The sequence below is a fragment of the Protomyctophum parallelum genome (genome assembly GCF_964188405.1).
Source record: "Protomyctophum parallelum genome assembly, chromosome: 19".
NCBI lineage: Eukaryota > Metazoa > Chordata > Actinopteri > Myctophiformes > Myctophidae > Protomyctophum > Protomyctophum parallelum.
In genome coordinates, this window is record NC_139717.1 from 6,317,367 (window position 1) to 6,334,877 (window position 17,511).

A 17,511-nucleotide genomic window follows, 5' to 3' on the forward strand; every position below is an offset into this window, starting at 1 on the left:
CGTGCAACTGTGAATTTACGAACGCACCCCATCTTGAGGAAAAATAGCCGTCGGATTAAAATGCCTTTTTAATTGAAGCCGACCCAGCAAAACTCTAACATCCGTAATTCCGTATAGTGGCACTCGGGTGAGCACTTCACTGTATTTGAAATCGTTTATATGTTCACGCTTGCGCTGTAAATGTAGCAGTCGCAAAAAAATAAGTTGAGCCGTGACTGTCATAATGATGACTGTCATCATAATCATGTTTCAGGGCTAATAATAATCCTCTCAGTGTTTGATGGTGATGGTCTTCACCTCCGTGAAGAAGTGATAGGAATCCTTCCCTCCTTCCCGCCCCACCCCCGAGTGCTTCATGCCGCCGAAGGGCAGGTTCAGATCCCTGACCAGCCAGCAGTTGGTCCACACCAGGCCCGTCTGCAGCCGGCGGGCCACCCGGTGGACCCGGCCCACGTCCCGGGACCACACGGTGGCCGCCAGGCCGTAGCGCACGCCGTTGGCCCGCGCCACCGCCTCGTCCTCCGTGTCGAAGGCGCTGACGCAGGCCACGGGGCCGAAGATCTCGTCCTGCATGACCCGGGAGCCGTGGGCCACGTCGGAGATGACCGTGACGGGCATGAAGTAGCCCGAGGCGCAGGACGCCGGGAGGTCGTCCGGCCGGTCCACGCCCTCGCCACAGTGGACCGTGGCGCCCTCCGACCGGGCCAGCGCCACGAAGCCACGCACCTGGAGATCAGAGCAGAGATCAGAGCAGATATCAGAGCCGGCGTCAGAGGGGAGGCATTTGGAACTCATTCCATTAGAGATATATAAAATCAGACCAGTCAGAACTGAGTGGTGCTGTACTGTAGTGTGTGTGTATGTGTGTGTGCCGTGCTCGGACGGACCCATGCCAGCCAGAGACACACATTTCTGGCCAATGTGTGTGTGGCTGCAGCACTAAAAAAATCATATCCACGGTACAGTAGCTGCATAAACGCTGTAGAAAAAAAGCCCACAAATAGTGAATAATTAAATTAAGTATAGTATTAAACACATGAACCTATCACAGCGCCTGCTGTCGGCCGTTGAAAAAACTTTGTTTTCACCAGAAGCGACATTCATTGCGCCGATTTGGAGATACAGGCCATTGAAAGCAGCACATAGAGTGCAAGTGGATGTTCAAAATGGCCGCGGCCACTGTACCACTTTACACTGTGATGCTAACGGGAGAGAGAGCTATCGATGCGATCCGATCAAAACACGGATTAAAGAATATAAAGCCTAGAAAACGTAGACTACGGTTCTGGCGGGCTGCCAGACTAAAATTAAGGCTTTGTGTAAGTGTCTCATCGTGGCTTCTTGAGGAAGTCTTATGCACTACAAAGTGTGAATACAAACAGTTTTATTTGATTGATAGAATGATACCGAAGATGCGTTCACCTTCTCCAGGTGTTCCTTGCTGATAAGTGCTCCGTTGTTGTTGCTAGGATCTGACGGCGCGCCCGTCTTCCACTTCCTCGCCGCAGCCACGAACCTTGTCAGGAACTCGGGGTAAATACTTCTCTCTACATAAATCCTACTGGTACAGAGACATATTTCCCCCTGGAACGATGTAGAAGAGATGGAGATATAGGAACGGATCAGGGGAGGGAAAGAGAGGGAGAGAGAGACAGAAACTGGTAGATAAAAAAGTCAAGATGCCAGTCTCAATATGATCTAGGATCGCCCTCATGTGGACAAACTATACAACTGCATACCTATACTAATAAACTTGTCCCGTGCATTTATATTCACTAATAATTCGAACATTGCCATTTCTGCCTACTGTACGTGCGTCACGCATGCGGATGACATCACTGGTGGGCCATATACTGTAGGCCATTGTTTCCCAACCTTTTTATACTGAACCACCTCAGACAATATTTGCCTCTCCAATAAGTACCACCATAATAACTTATGTTAAAGGAGCTGTCCTTTTTGTTCCATTCCTAAGCCAATAATGCTGCTGCTATTTCTAATGTGATTAATTTGTTCTTCTATTTACGGCTAGGTGTGCTGTCATGCTCATTTCAGCACGACTGGATAGCTTATTTCAACCAACAAAGCTTGGTTGCTACCTGTAGTAATATAAATATTTCATTCTTTTTTTAGGTGACTCCTCTGAGTACCACCAGAGGGGGCTCAAGTACCACCAGTGGTACTGGTACCAGTTGTTGGGAACCTCTGCTGTAGCTATATAGGACTGCTGATTACAATGTAATAGGCATATTGCAGGTTGAGCCCTAATGAGTTTGGTTATACCCCATGCCATTTCCTCTAGACTAGAGACATAATTTTGCGAATATATATAGGGTGGCTATAGGGACTTATAGCGGTGATTTCTTTAGAAACTTTATCTAATCTTGTTACTTTTTCTGTACTGAGAAGAGAAATAGTGAATCTGACCGGCTCAGCCTATATCATACATGGGCAACTGGCGGCCCGGGGGCCACATGCATGCGGCCCCCACCTTCACTTAATGTGGCCCTTTAAGGTTAATATCAACTGGCAGCCCGGGGGCCACATGCATGCTGCCCCCACCTTCACTTAATGTGGCCCTTTAAGGTTAATATCAACTGGCGGCCCAGGGGCCACATGCATGCTGCCCCCACCTTCACTTAATGTGGCCCTTTAAGGTTAATATCAACTGGCAGCCCGGGGGCCACATGCATGCTGCCCCCACCTTCACTTAATGTGGCCCTTTAAGGTTAATATCAACTGGCGGCCCGGGGGCCACATGCATGCGGCCCCCACCTTCACTTAATGTGGCCCTTTAAGGTTAATATCAACTGGCGGCCCGGGGGCCACATGCATGCTGCCCCCACCTTCACTTAATGTGGCCCTTTAAGGTTAATATCAACTGGCAGCCCGGGGGCCACATGCATGCTGCCCCCACCTTCACTTAATGTGGCCCTTTAAGGTTAATATCAACTGGCGGCCCAGGGGCCACATGCATGCTGCCCCCACCTTCACTTAATGTGGCCCTTTAAGGTTAATATCAACTGGCAGCCCGGGGGCCACATGCATGCTGCCCCCACCTTCACTTAATGTGGCCCTTTAAGGTTAATATCAACTGGCGGCCCGGGGGCCACATGCATGCGGCCCCCACCTTCACTTAATGTGGCCCTTTAAGGTTAATATCAACTGGCGGCCCGGGGGCCACATGCATGCTGCCCCCACCTTCACTTAATGTGGCCCTTTAAGGTTAATATCAACTGGCGGCCCGGGGGCCACATGCATGCGGCCCCCACCTTCACTTAATGTGGCCCTTTAAGGTTAATATCAACTGGCAGCCCGGGGGCCACATGCATGCTGCCCCCACCTTCACTTAATGTGGCCCTCAGGTTAATATCAACTGGCAGCCCGGGGGCCACATGCATGCTGCCCCCACCTTCACTTAATGTGGCCCTTTAAGGTTAATATCAACTGGCGGCCCGGGGGCCACATGCATGCTGCCCCCACCTTCACTTAATGTGGCCCTCAGGTTAATATCAACTGGCAGCCCGGGGGCCACATGCATGCTGCCCCCACCTTCACTTAATGTGGCCCTTTAAGGTTAATATCGGAATACAGATATATTATTGATTGCCATTTGAAATTCAATTTAAAATAATACAATTCAGTTCAAAATGAGCAAAAACTTATTCAGGATTTCAAATGAAATAATAGCAAAAAATAGATCGGTAGATCGGCTATTTCTGCCACGACAGTATGATATGCATTGTAGCTCTCTGGCGTGAGTGTGGAAGTATAGTGGCCTTCTCCAGTATAGTGTCCCACCCCTGGCCAATATGGATGGTCCCGTACCAATACCATACACTCACTCACCTGATTGGTCTATATGGATGGTCCCGTACCATACACTCACTCACCTGATTGGCCTATATGGATGGTCTATATGGATGGTCCCGTACCATACACTCACTCACCTGATTGGCCTATATGGATGGTCTATATGGATGGTCCCGTACCATACACTCACTCACCTGATTGGAGAAGCTGGAACGGACAGTCGTGGCAACGCATTGGTCCAGGTCCGCGTCGGCGAACACCAGCGCTGGGTTTTTACCGCCCAGCTCCAAGGAGAGTTTCTTACAGTAGGGGGCGCTGCGCTCCGTGATGCGCTGGGCCGTGGCCGTGGAGCCCGTGAAGGAGATGAGGGGGACGTCCGGATGAGCCACCAGGGCATCGCCCGCCTTGGGCCCCGTGCCGAAGACCATGTTTACAACACCCGGAGGGACCCCTGAGGTGTGGGAGGGAGGGAAGGGCCCGGGACTCGCTGTCAGAGGCAGTAACTCACAAAGTCTATAATAGTGCTACATATTTTAGACAGTAAGTTTACATTTTGTATCTCCACTTCAACCAGTGTTGATTTCGTCGACTAAATCTAAGACGAAAAAACTGGAAACGTAATGAAAACTAAGCTATGATGATTCAAACTAAGACTAAATATATTGACAATTTTGTCAACAGATAAAACTAGACTAAAATTAGGAAGGGACTATAGTGGACAAGAGATCCAGTACAAGTGATTTTACACTTGGTTGCATGCTGAAAATAGCAGATCTACAAGGACAACTCTACGACGTGTTGTGAGCTTGTAGATCTGCTATTTTCAGCAAATATAAAATCAGCCATTACGACGACGGCGTCAAGGCCCGTCAAAATACATTTTAGTCGACTAAATCACCTGTAGATTTAGTAGACTATATTCTTATGACATTTAGTCGACTAAAACTAGACTAACACTAAAACATTCCAGGTGACTAAAACGTGACTGAAACGAAATGAAAACTATTCAAGAGACTATGACTAAATCTGAAATCAAAGTTTGCTGCCAAAAACAACACTGACTTCAATGTTTATAATGAAGACTTTCTTCCTGTGTTTACAGTCGAGTATAAGCCCTCCTCTACTTGTGTGTTAGTCTGGCAGCCAACAGGCTTCTTTTGTTTAAAGTGGGAAATTTGGTGTATATATATATTTTTTCTATATACATACATTCATCACATTTTGACTTTTTGGACATTTTTGCCTTATATATAGGTTGTTAATGGTATGGTCACATACATCAGTTTATCTTCATTATGCTGTGTGTGATCCTTATCCTATACCTGCATGGTGCATCAGTTTGCACATCATCCAGGCGGTGACAGAGGTCATCTCACTGGGTTTGGCTACCACTGTGTTCCCTGTGGCGATGGCTGGGGCGATCTTCCACGTGAGAAGGTACAGCGGGAGGTTCCAGGGGCTGATCAGACCAGCTACGCACGCACGCACGCACGCACGCACGCACACACACACACACACACACACACACATTTTAACAATTTATGTCCACACAAGGATATGCATACAAGGACACAAATATTATAGGTACATTAGAGTTACATCTGCAAAATATGTGTTTTCTTGATACAATAGGCACAATAGTCACTCAGTACTCTTATGTATAAGTAACAAATAAGTCAATACTTATTTGATATAAGTTTAATATATATTTAAGTTCTTATTACTTATTTACAAATAAGTAACTCTGCCATAATATGACGGCTGCCAATTATAGCGGAGACGCCACAATACTTTGCCAGCCTTTTTGCCTCCTTTTTGGGAATCCCACGTTGTTGGAACCCTCTAACAACCAGTCTGTGGGTATGCCCTAGGCTGCCAAATATAAAGACAAATAGTCTGCGCCACCTATTAGCCCAACTCTGAGATGTTATGTAGAAGTGGTTGGTATTTTATGACCTTGGTCATAAAGGCTTCCTCTAAGCTGTGGTCAAAGGTGTAGGGCTATAATACAGACACTTCTCTGGACTCTTCATCAACCACAACACTATCTGGTGTATTAGTTGTCAGAGATGTAAAGGTATCTGAGTTATCACAAGTTGGAACATGGATGGAATGACCCTGGAATGTTTGTACATTCTCACTGAAGATGCATGATATTTTCATATGTCCTTTCGCTATGAGTTCCACTATTCTATCATGGCGTGCTATGTACATTCCTTATATGCATAACATCCATTCAAGATGTGTGACAGTGTTTCATGTTACACACACACATGTGTAGTGTTGTGTCGACACATGTTCTTAGCCTGGAACTACAGCGCTCCTTGGGGAATGGGTCAGAGATTAGATTATAGGTTTGAAGAATGCACTCTCAGGTCGCATCTGTCTGCAGTGGGCTGACCCCTCGGAGCAACACAAGTCCGAACACTACCCTTGGAGAGAGAGAGAGAGAGAGAGAGAGAGAGAGAGTGTGTGTGTGTGTGTGTGTGTGTGTGTGTGTGTGTGTGTGTGTGTGTGTGTGTGTGTGTGTGTGCGTGTGCGCGCTTCTATTTAGTGCCGTTGGCCCCAAACGCTTCTCATTGTGCATATGTAGAGGTTGGCGCCTGGTGTGTCGACACAGCACAGTCAATAATGGATGTCACCACTGCCAGGTGAGACTTTTAACTTTAGTCTGATATACAACTGATTTGGTCACTAGACCTGACCTCGATTAGTCGAATAGTCGACTTCCAATCTCTTAGTCGATGTTTTTTTCCCCCTGCAATATACAGTATAATTATTTTATGTTTTAAATTATGGAATTAGATTTGTTTGTTTTAGAATTGTGAAATGTTTATATAATGTATAAGAAAAGAAAATGTGATTTTTTCTAATGAAAATTTTCATTCATTTTTTATGTGAGCTCATGCATATATCCCGGAAAAACATAAACCCTTTCATGACTTTATCACATTTTGCAAAACAAAAAAAAACATGACTTTATCACATTTTGCAAACAGTATACGTAGATCTGTATATGTCACAATCTAGAGACTCTTGAAGCACAAAACGTAATATGTTCTACACAGGTTTAAGATGCTGTTGTTTTTCTTTCAAAAATGGATCTAATGTTGCCTACTGCATCATTTTATAATAAACATGCACCTAATCCCTAATCTTATCCTGCAATTTATTTTTCAGCCCACCTGAAACTACATATGACTACGAGCCGTACGATCAGTACGTAGGAAAGGTGTGTGAATATGAACAACATGGGACCTCCTTTCTCACAGTGATCTATTCTCTGTTCTTCGTCATGGGTCTTCTGGGGAACCTGCTGGTCCTCTGGGTCATCAGGAAGTACCTCCTGCGTTTGATGAGCAAAGTCAGGATGAGCTCTACTCATTCAACAACTGTCACCACTGGCGATGCAATGTCCAATGCTATATGAAGTGCCAGTGGAAAGGTAGCCTGGGCACCATTTCCTTTCGGTATATGATCCGGGCTGGAGCCGGATGATATGCTTACGTCATGTTGTAGGCAATGGTTTGCCTACAACAAACAGGAAGAAGCGGAAGCTTTTATTATTTATTTATTTTTTATTTTTTATTTTACGAGAGCTTTTATTGAGAGGGAAAAGGAAGTTGCCGCCGCCTGTTCATCCTGTCTGGCGACTACAAAACAATACTACAACATGACGTAACCACATCATCCGGCCCCAGCCCGGATCATATGGACTTTTGAAAGAGAAAGCCTGGTGAGGCGAGGTTAGTGGAAAGGTGGTGTTGTGTAGTCGCAGTGTTAGTGTTTGTGTGAGTGTGTGTGTGTGTGTGTGTGTGTGTGTGTGTGTGTGTGTGTGTGTGCACTGTGTGTGTGTCAGTGTGTCAGTCGTTAATGTAGTGGGTGCAGCTTTTGGAACTTTTGCAACTCCTGTGGCGGTGGCTGTGTGTCAGGATATCACGTCAAGATGTACTCTGCGACGTAGTCTACTACCGGCGACCACGCTGCCTGTTGGTCCCTCCCGTGAACAGTAACAGGTGCCGGGAGGAGAGGCAGTGGACCCGGTGACTTCCCCGCGGTGTGTCGGTCCGCCATCGGGGCAGCGGTGTGTGGACTTCCAGGCCCATGAGAGCCTGTGGAGTGTGGAGGGTGCAGCGTCACCGGGAGAGACCCGGTGAGTCGGCAACTTCCCTACGGCAGGCGGACGCCGCGTGTTGTCACCGGGCGGCAGTGTGAGACTGCTGGCTCCGTTCTCTCTGATGGTCCAGCCTGGGACATGTCCACAGACAGTTGTGGGAGCGTTTCGAACTCTCGACAGCTTGGAGTGTCCAGAGGATGAGGCAGAAGGACTTGCAAGGTGTTGTACTGTCCCTGTTGTACTGTCTATGCCACCATATGAGACTAAGCCTAGTCCTGAGCACCGTCGTGTGAACGAATATGGCTATCAGAGACGCTGCTGAGTGACATTCTTGTATCATGATTCCAAACATGTGTCGTAGGATTGTGATTGTAACATAACTGCACCCATAATGTTTGTGTCCTTGTATGCATTTTCCTTTTAAAGTGTGGACCAAATAACATAATTCAAATGTGTGTGCAGCACTGTGTGTGTGTCAGACAGTGTGGTTAATGTGGCTATCCCTGCAATGTTTGTATATTAAATGAATGTAATTGCTTCATATTGTGCATTCTCTGATGTCACCAAAACATTCACAGTACCATCCATTGTTTAATGTTATTTTACTGTGTCCAATGACATGGGCCAAGTTACTGTGGAACATCTTGCTTCATTAAGACATCCAATGTACTACATTTCTGGTGGTATATGGCAGGGTTTAAAGTTTAAAGTTTGGGTTTGGGGATAGGGTTAGTATGGGGCTCTATTCTTAGGGTTAGGGTTTGGGGATAGTTACTATGGTGCCGGAATATTTGGTAGTAGGATTTATGGGTGTCGCGTTATTGGGACCGCAGGACTGACGTTATACGCACCCTTGGGCACCTGCAGGGGTGACTGACGTTATACGCACCCTTGGGCACCTGCAGGGGTGGACTGACTGGCCACAGGACGTACCAGACATATGCCCGGTGGGCTGACCCGCTGGTGGGCCAGTCTGGTCCAAATTCCGGGAAAATGTCCGGGACTAATTTTTGTCTCAGTCCAGCCCTATGGGCACCTTTTCCCCCTCAGTGCTCTCTGCACGCCCTGGCAAGTCTGAATACTTAGCTAATGTCAACCAAGTCCACACTGAGAGGGAGTTCAACAAACCACCAGATTCGGCTCAAACAAGGGATTCAATTCATTTCGCTCCCATGCCACTAAAATGTGGAACGCCCTACCAACAGCCATTAAGAAATGTGAAAATGTATATATGGATACAACTTTTAAGTCATATCAGGAGTTGGAGAATCAATTTAATGTGATGGGTAGGGGTGAATTTTGGAAATATCTTCAACTAAGAAGTAGTGTTGGAAGTGTGTTCAACCTTAACAGGGGTATAGAGGAACCTAATATGTTGAAAACAATTTTTGACTGGCCACCGACAATGCATAGGGCTTCAATAATTTACAAAAATATAATGGAATTACAAAGTGCAAAGACTGAAAATCTTAGATTAATATGGCAAAGGGATTTAGAATGTGAAATAAGTGAAGAGAAATGGTCAAATATCATTTCCAAAGTTGGGTGGGCCACTAGGGATATTAAAAGCAAATTTACACATTACAAAATTATACATAGATTCTACTATACCCCTGTGAAACTGTTTAGGATGGGCTTGGTGGAAGACAAACGGTGTTGGAAATGTAAAGGGGAAGATGGTACATTTTTACATGCATTTTGGGAATGACCTGTGGTTGTGCCTTTCTGGAAAGAGGTACTGGGGAAACTTGGAGACTGGATGGGGCTAATACTACCAGAATGCCCAAGGTTATGTCTCTTGGGAGATCGCACGGTGCTGCCACTGGGGGTCACCAAGGCACAACATGCATTGGTGACTGCAGGCCTTATTACTGCAGCTAGGTTGATACTGAGAAACTGGAAGAGCTCTGCTACGCCAGAGATCACAGACTGGACCCAACTTATGACTGAAGAGCTCTGCTACGCCAGAGATCACAGACTGGACCCAACTTATGACTGAAGCGGCATCCTTTGAATACTCAATTGCCAAGAGGAATAACGTCAAAGGGAAGTTCCATGAGATATGGGACTATTTTTATTTGTATATCAAAGGATTGTTGTAACATTTTGTATTTGTACATTACATATGATATAATCACGAGTGTCAACAAGTGTGGAGGGGTGTTGTCCAGGGGTTTTCTTTTTTTTGACTGCTAGGTGTGTTTTGTTTGTTTGTTTTTTCTTGTCTTTTTCTTTTGTGTAAGTCATGTGGATTTTGTATGCTTTATTTAAAATCATTAAAAAACTTTGATGACAAAAAAAAGAAATGTGAAAATGTTTAAATGTTCTGATGAATTAAAAACGGATGACCCTGAGTAGACAAGTCTTAGTGCTTTTCATGGTTTCGTCCTCAAAGTATAGCAGTTGTTGTATTGACTTGTGCTTTCGTCTGAAGTGTACCCATTCTACATACTGTACTGTGAAATAAAAAGGTGCCTTATAATGGTCATGTTGTGACTTTATAATATTGTCTTATGTCTTATTACTTGCATGAGAGGGGGAGAGGTGGTGGAGTTAGTTGTTTTAGCAGACAGTTTGAGGGTCCAATGGAGTTAAGAGGTTTTGTCCAAAGCGTGTTTTATTACTTTCCAATGGTTCAATATTTTCTAAACAACATACAGACGTAAAGGCTGTTCAATAGCACTGATTTATGCTGGGGAAAAAAAACTAAACTAGACAAAGTGCCAATCGGCACAGGTCTCCACCAGGGCAGGTCAGGTTGTGGCCTCATGGTGGCGCTATAACAGGCTGTTGAGGAAGATTTGGGCCGGAGGTTCGTGTTGGAGGGATGCAGGTACAATGTTTTTCCATGTGTGCATACATAAGTTGTATACAGATCGATGCAGTTATAGCTAAAAACAGGAATTGGCCTGTTATAGCGCCACCGTGAGGCTGATTTTGAGGAAAAAAATGTGGCATGTCGTCCTCGGCCTAGTGAAAATGTGCGTGTATAATTTAACGGAAATTGCACACTGTGTTTGTGATTTGTGGCCTTTTTTCGAAATGGAGGAATCGTGTGAGCTTTGGAAGCCAATCTTAGCCAATCAGGATGGAAGATGGGAAATGGTGCCGCTCCGTGTTGATCACATGACTATGGAGATAGTGTATAGCGATTTGCGTGAAATTTGGATAAAATCTGAAGGAGTAATAATAGAAAATGTGTTTTACATATGTCGGCCTCCTGGTGGCGCTATAAAGAGCAGATGTGAAAAATTCCAGGCAAAGGTTTTTCCTTGGCCTTTAGGGAGTTGGCATACAAAGTTATCCACAGATCCGTGCAGTTAGAGGTAAAAACACTTTTCGGCCAGTTATAGCGCCACCTTGAGTCTGAGTTGAAATTGTTCATGTGGCATTTCGTCCTCGGCCTAGTGGGAATGTGGGTGCACAATTTCACGGAAATCACGCGATGTGTTCATGATTTGCAGCATTTTGTTTGAAACTGAGCACTCCTGTGAACTTTGGAAGCCAATCTTAACCAATCAGGATGGAGTCTGAGAAATGTGAAAGACCGGTTTCGTTGAATGGCTCTAGAGAGACTGTGTACCAATTTGCGTGATGTTTGGACAAAATCTGTAGGTGTACTGTGCAAAAACTTGTTTTGCACAAAGCGGCCTCCTGGTGGCGCTATAACAGGCCGTTCTGGAAAATTTGGGGCAGAGGTTCATCGTTGGCATCCAGGGAGTGTGTGTGCAAAATTTGGCATCGAGCGGGTTAACGGTGGCCGAGATTAGCTGCTCACGGACGGACGGACACACACACACACACACACACACACGGACGGACACACGGACGGACGGAGTGCAAAACATACTCTCCCCCCATGCCTTCGGCCTGGTGGAGACAAAAAACATTGAGTAATAGGTGGTTTCCTCTCGACAGGCAGCAACTCAATATTGTTGGCAGAAACCTTGTATCTCCATATTTCATTTTTCTCATAAATTAACTTCATACTACGGTCAGTGTCATGCAGAAGTAACACACTACAAGCTCACAACGCATAGCGTGGTAGATTGTTGTTTTCAGCGAAAGCCTTCCCCATAATAACAGAAAAAAGAAAAGATGGTCAACCATGCATACCACTTATTTTCAGCTTTGAACTACAGTATGTCAATAATATACCTTTAGAGTTCTGTTTAGCTTACTGGAACTGGAGGTCCCAGTCATACATTCACACAGACTATGGCCCTCATTTATCAATCGAGTGTAAAATCTGCCACAGATTCGAATTTCGAGTGCAGGTTTCGTAGTACACCCACGTCGCCACGGCATTTATAAAGTGATCGCAAACAGCTGATCCTTCCTTAATTTCGTTCCGACGTTAATAAATGTGACGGCTGAAATCTATCTGGCACGCCCTAGCCTCGCCCTCGTTTTTGCGACATGAACGTTTTGCAATACGACCAAACAACGCATGGTAACCTAGTTACACAATGGAAAAAGCAAATAAAAAAGTTTCCCCTTGCTGCCCGCCTCACCCCCCTCTCATACACACACACACAGGCGCACACACGCACACGCAACTTGCAAGCCCAACTGGTGTGTTATTGTATCTTAAATATATATAAAGAACGAACACCTGCATCATGCATGAATTAAAGAAAGGCCTACCCTGTCTGTTTCTCCTCTCACCTCGCTTGCCTTTCTGGTTAGTAAACCACAGCATGCAAGCCGCCTTTGTTTTAAATGGTCCCCCAAACCGTTCACACTTCACACCTAACGGCCGGGGATGCGCCCCCCCCATGCTAATTAATTTGCCCAGTCAATCATTTGATCCACGCTACGCGCCTGCTGTGTGTTGTTAGTTGTAGGCTACTGTTGTAGCCTAAATTATTAAAGTCTTCATTCATTTAATATACAACAAGATTAGTGAACGAAAACCTGAACCTGTGATTATGTGAAGCATTAATTAAATAACATTGCTCACGTCATTGGAATGAGTTTCAGCCCGTGACAAATGCTGTTTTGCAACACTGCATCTCCTCCTCCGCTCCTGTTCTGTCTGTCTCTGTCACTGTCGTGACCTGCATGCACGTTTATGACATTACTGTATATTAGGCTGCATGCCTCGCAGCCTAAACCTTATGTGGTTCTGGTGGTAGGCTGTAGTGATGGAGGTCCGTGAGTTAAGTTGGCACCCCGTGATTTTCCATATGACGGGAAAAAAAAGAGATGCGGTCCCCACTTTGCTGCCTAGTAGGCACTGTCGGCATGTCACATTTAGTGGCATTCGAGTGCGTCAGGTTTATCCTTAATTAAAAGGACGAGACGTAACGCGAGAAAGACATGGCTGTAGATTGCAGTTGGTTGGTAGACTTGACTATAGCTGCATAGCCTCGGTCCCAGGCTTACTTATCTGCGAAAAGAAAATCTAAAGCTGCAGCGCATGCAAATGCCTCTCGATCCAGTCATGGAATGAAGTTAGGAGAGGGGGGGGGGGGGGGGGGGGTCGGGGGCTACCGGTATGCGCTCATGCAAAACGCTATTTAAATGGCTTAAAAAGCATTGTTTTTTTGCGCGATTTTAATAAGCTTGCACACACACACACACACACACACACACACACACACACACACACACACACACACATTTTAACCATTTATGTCCACACAAAGGATATGCATACAAGGACACAAATATTAGAGTTACATCTGCAAAATACGTGTTTTCTTGATACAATAGGCACAATAGTCACTCAGTACTCTTATGTATAAGTAACAAATAAGTCAATACTTATTTGATATAAGTTTAATATATATTTAAGTTCTTATTACTTATTTACAAATAAGTAACTCTGCCATAATATGACGGCTGCCAATTATAGCGGAGACGCCACAATAATTTGCCAGCCTTTTTGCCTCCTTTTTGGGAATCCCACGTTGTTGGAACCCTCTAACAACCAGTCTGTGGGTATGCCCTAGGCTGCCAAATTAAAATATAAAGACAAATAGCCTGCACAGCTCTGAGATGTTATGTAGAAGTGGTTGGTATTGAATGACCTTGGTCATAAAGGCTTCCTCTAGGCTGTGGTCAAAGGTGCTGCTATCTCTAATACAGACACTTCTCTGGACTCTTCATCAACCACAACACTATCTGGTGTATTAGCTGTCAGAGATGTAAAGGTATCTGAGTTATCACAGAGTTGGAACATGGATGGAATGACCCTGGAATGTTTGTACATTCTCACTGAAGATGCATGATGTTTTCATATGTCCTTTCGCTATGAGTTCCACTATTCTATCATGGCGTGCTATGTACATTCCTTATATGCATAACATCCATTCAATATGTGTGACAGTGTTTCATGTTACACACACACGTATCGACACATGTTCTTAGCCTGGAACTACAGCGCTCCTTGGGGAATGGGTCAGAGATTAGATTATAGGTTTGAAGAATGCACTCTCAGGTCTCACATGAGTACATCACAGTCGAGGTAAACGCAACTGTCTGCAGTGGGCTGACCCCTCGGAGCAACACAAGTCCGAACACACTTTTACCTACAAGCAGAGCTGGACAGAGTACTACCCTTGGAGTAGTGTGTGTGTGTGTGTGTGTGTGTGTGTGTGTGTGTGTGTGTGTGTGTGTGTGTGTGTGTGTGTGTGTGTGTGCGTGTGCGTGTGCGTGCTTCTATTTAAATTAAGTGCAAACGCTTCTCATTGTGCATATGTAGAGGTTGGCGCCTGGTGTGTCGACACAGCACAGTCAATAATGGATGTCACCACTGCCAGGTGAGACTTTTAACTTTTGTCTGACATACAACTGACATACAATTTCACTAGACATGACCTCGATTAGTCGAATGGTCGATTTCCAATCTCGATTAGTCGATGTTTTTCTCCCCCTGCAATATACAGTATAATTATTTTATGTTTTAAATTATGGAATTGCTTGGATTTGTTTGTTTTAGAACTGTGAAATGTTTATACGTGTATATTTTTTAAATGTATAGGAAAAGAAAATTTGATTTTTTTCTAATGAAAAATGTCATTCATTTTTTATGTGAGCTCATGCATATATCCCGGAAAAACATAAACCCTTTCTTGACTTTATCACATTTTGCAAACAGTATACGTAGATCTGTATGTCACAACATATACCAATCTAGAGACTCTTGAAGCACAAAACGTAATATGTTCTACACATCTCTAAGATATTGCTGTTTTTCTTTCAAAAATTGATCTAATATAGCCCACTAGTGCATAATTTTATTATAAACATGCACCTAATCCCTACTCTTATCCTGCAATTTATTTTCAGCTCATCTGAAACTACATATGACTACGAGACGTACGGCCCCGGGGAAGGAAACGTGTGTGAATATGAACAACATGGGACCTCCTTTCTCCCAGTGATCTATTCTCTGTTCTTCGTCGTGGGTCTTCTGGGGAACCTGCTGGTCCTCTGGGTCATCATCTTCGGGGTGAAGCTCCGTAGCATGAGTGACGTGTGCCTCCTCAACCTGGCCATCGCTGACCTTCTCCTGGTGTGCTCCCTTCCCTTCCTCGCCCACCAAGCCCGGGATCAGTGGCCGTTTGGTGACGCCATGTGCAAGATGGTCCTCGGTGCTTACCACATTGGCTTCTACTGCGGCATCTTCTTCATCGTCCTGATGAGCATCGATCGCTACCTGGCTATAGTGCATGCGGTTTATGCACTGAAAGCACAAACACGAACCTTGGTGATCGCCGCTGCCGTTACATGGTTTGCCGGATTTCTCGCCTCTTTTCCAGATATAATCCTTCTAAAGGCAGAGACGGACCGAAGTTCACTGAAGATCATCTGCGGTGCTTCCTTAGTGAATGAAACCTTAACACTCAACAGGCACTTCTGGACTGTCTTTGGCCTTTTCAAAATGAACATCCTTACCTTACTGATTCCAATGACCATTATGTGTTTCTGCTACGCCCAGATCATTTGGAAGCTCAAGAAAGCTCAAGAAAGATCATCCAAGAAACAGTCCATCCGCTTAGTCCTGGTAGTCGTGGCCGTGTATTTCTGCTGCTGGATGCCTTACAGCCTCGCCTCATTCTTCAGAGCGTTGGAGTTACTCGACGTTTTTCATGTATCTACAGTCTGTCGCCTCAGCAACGGAATCAGATTGGCTCTACAGGTCACCCAGGCCATAGCGTATTCTCACAGCTGTCTCAACCCCATCCTGTATGTGTTTGTAGAAGAGAGGTTCAGGAAGTACCTCCTGTGTCTGATGAGCAGGGTCAGGATGAGCTCTACTCATTCAACAACTGTCACCACTGACGATGAAAGGTCCATTGCTATATGAAGTGCCAGTGGAAAGGCGGTGTTGTGTAGTCGCAATGTTAGTGTGTGTGTGTGTGTGTGTGTGTGTGTGTGTGTGTGTGTGTGTGTGTGTGTGCGTGTGTGTGTGTGTGTGTGTGCTTCATTAAGACATCCAATGTACTACATTTCTGGTGGTATATGGCAGGGTTTAAAGTTTAAAGTTTGGGTTTGGGGATAGGGTTAGTATGGGGCTCTATTCTTAGGGTTAGGGTTTGGGGATAGTTAGTATGGTGCCGGAATATTTGGTAGTAGGATTTATGGGTGTCGCGTTATTGGGACCGCGGGACTGACGTTATACGCACCCTTGGGCCCCTGCAGGGGTGACTGACGTTATACGCACCCTTGGGCACCTGCAGGGGTGGACTGACGTTATACGCACCCTTGGGCACCTGCAGGGGTGACTGACGTTATACGCACCCTTGGGCACCTGCAGGGGTGACTGACCTGTACCAGACATATGCCCGGTGGGCCGACTCGCTGGTGTGCCAGTCTGGTCCAAATTCCGCGAAAATGTCTGAGACTAATTTTTGTCTCAGTCCAGCCCTATGGGCACCTTCCCCCTCAGTGCTCTCTGCACGCCCTGGCAAGTCTGAATACTTAGCTAATGTCAACGAAGTCCACACTGAGAGGGAGTTCAACAAACCACATGCAACCCAGATTCGGCTCAAACAAGGGATTCAATTCATTTCGCTCCCATGCCACTAAAATGTGGAACGCCCTACCAACAGCCATTAAGAAATGTGAAAATGTTTAAATGTTCTGATGAATTATAAACAAATTACCCTGAGTAGACAAGTCTTAGTGCTTTTCATGGTTTCGTCCTCAAAGTATAGCAGTTGTTGTATTGACTTGTGCTTTCGTCTGAAGTGTACCCATTCTACATACTGTACTGTGAAATAAAAATGTGCCTTATAATGGTCATGTTGTGACTTTATAATATTGTCAATTACTTGCATGAGAGGGGGAATTAAAAAACTTCAGTGCACTGTGCCTACACATGTTGCGACCGCAAGTCGCAACATGTGTAGGCACAATGCAAGGAATAAATGCATTCGCCATGTATCCGAAGGAAGTCTAATCCAATCATTTTTAGATTTCTCCAGTTTAATCCTGAGTTTAAGTTTTGTTGTGTTCAAGATCTGATTTTAGGCATGTTTAAGCCTCCAGGAAAATCCGTGTTGAGGTTCCACTTTCCATTGGTTCAATATTTTCTAAACAACATACAGACGTAAAGGCTGTTCAATAGC

General features: G+C 45.1%; 2 protein-coding genes across 2 annotated transcripts in view; one reads left to right on the forward strand and one right to left on the reverse strand.

Annotated features, from left to right (window-relative positions):
* Positions 1-270: 270 nt before the first annotated feature.
* aldh8a1 (aldehyde dehydrogenase 8 family, member A1) overlaps positions 271-17,511 on the reverse strand; it is a gene marked incomplete at both ends in the record, with an annotated part of 29,327 nt that continues 12,086 nt past the window's right edge. Inside the window, 4 exons of the mRNA XM_083789727.1 lie at positions 271-726; positions 1,423-1,584; positions 4,008-4,264; positions 5,136-5,285. Coding sequence (XP_083645853.1) covers positions 271-726; positions 1,423-1,584; positions 4,008-4,264; positions 5,136-5,285 — 1,025 coding nt within the window. The remainder of the gene's footprint in view (positions 727-1,422; positions 1,585-4,007; positions 4,265-5,135; positions 5,286-17,511) is intronic.
* Positions 6,445-16,247, forward strand: LOC310876342 (C-C chemokine receptor type 5-like; the record flags this gene model as incomplete). Its single annotated transcript, XM_083789866.1, has 4 exons — positions 6,445-6,464; positions 6,994-7,177; positions 7,830-7,966; positions 15,227-16,247. The coding sequence occupies 4 exons, from the start codon at positions 6,445-6,447 to the stop codon at positions 16,245-16,247; spliced, it is 1,362 nt and encodes a 453-aa protein (XP_083645992.1).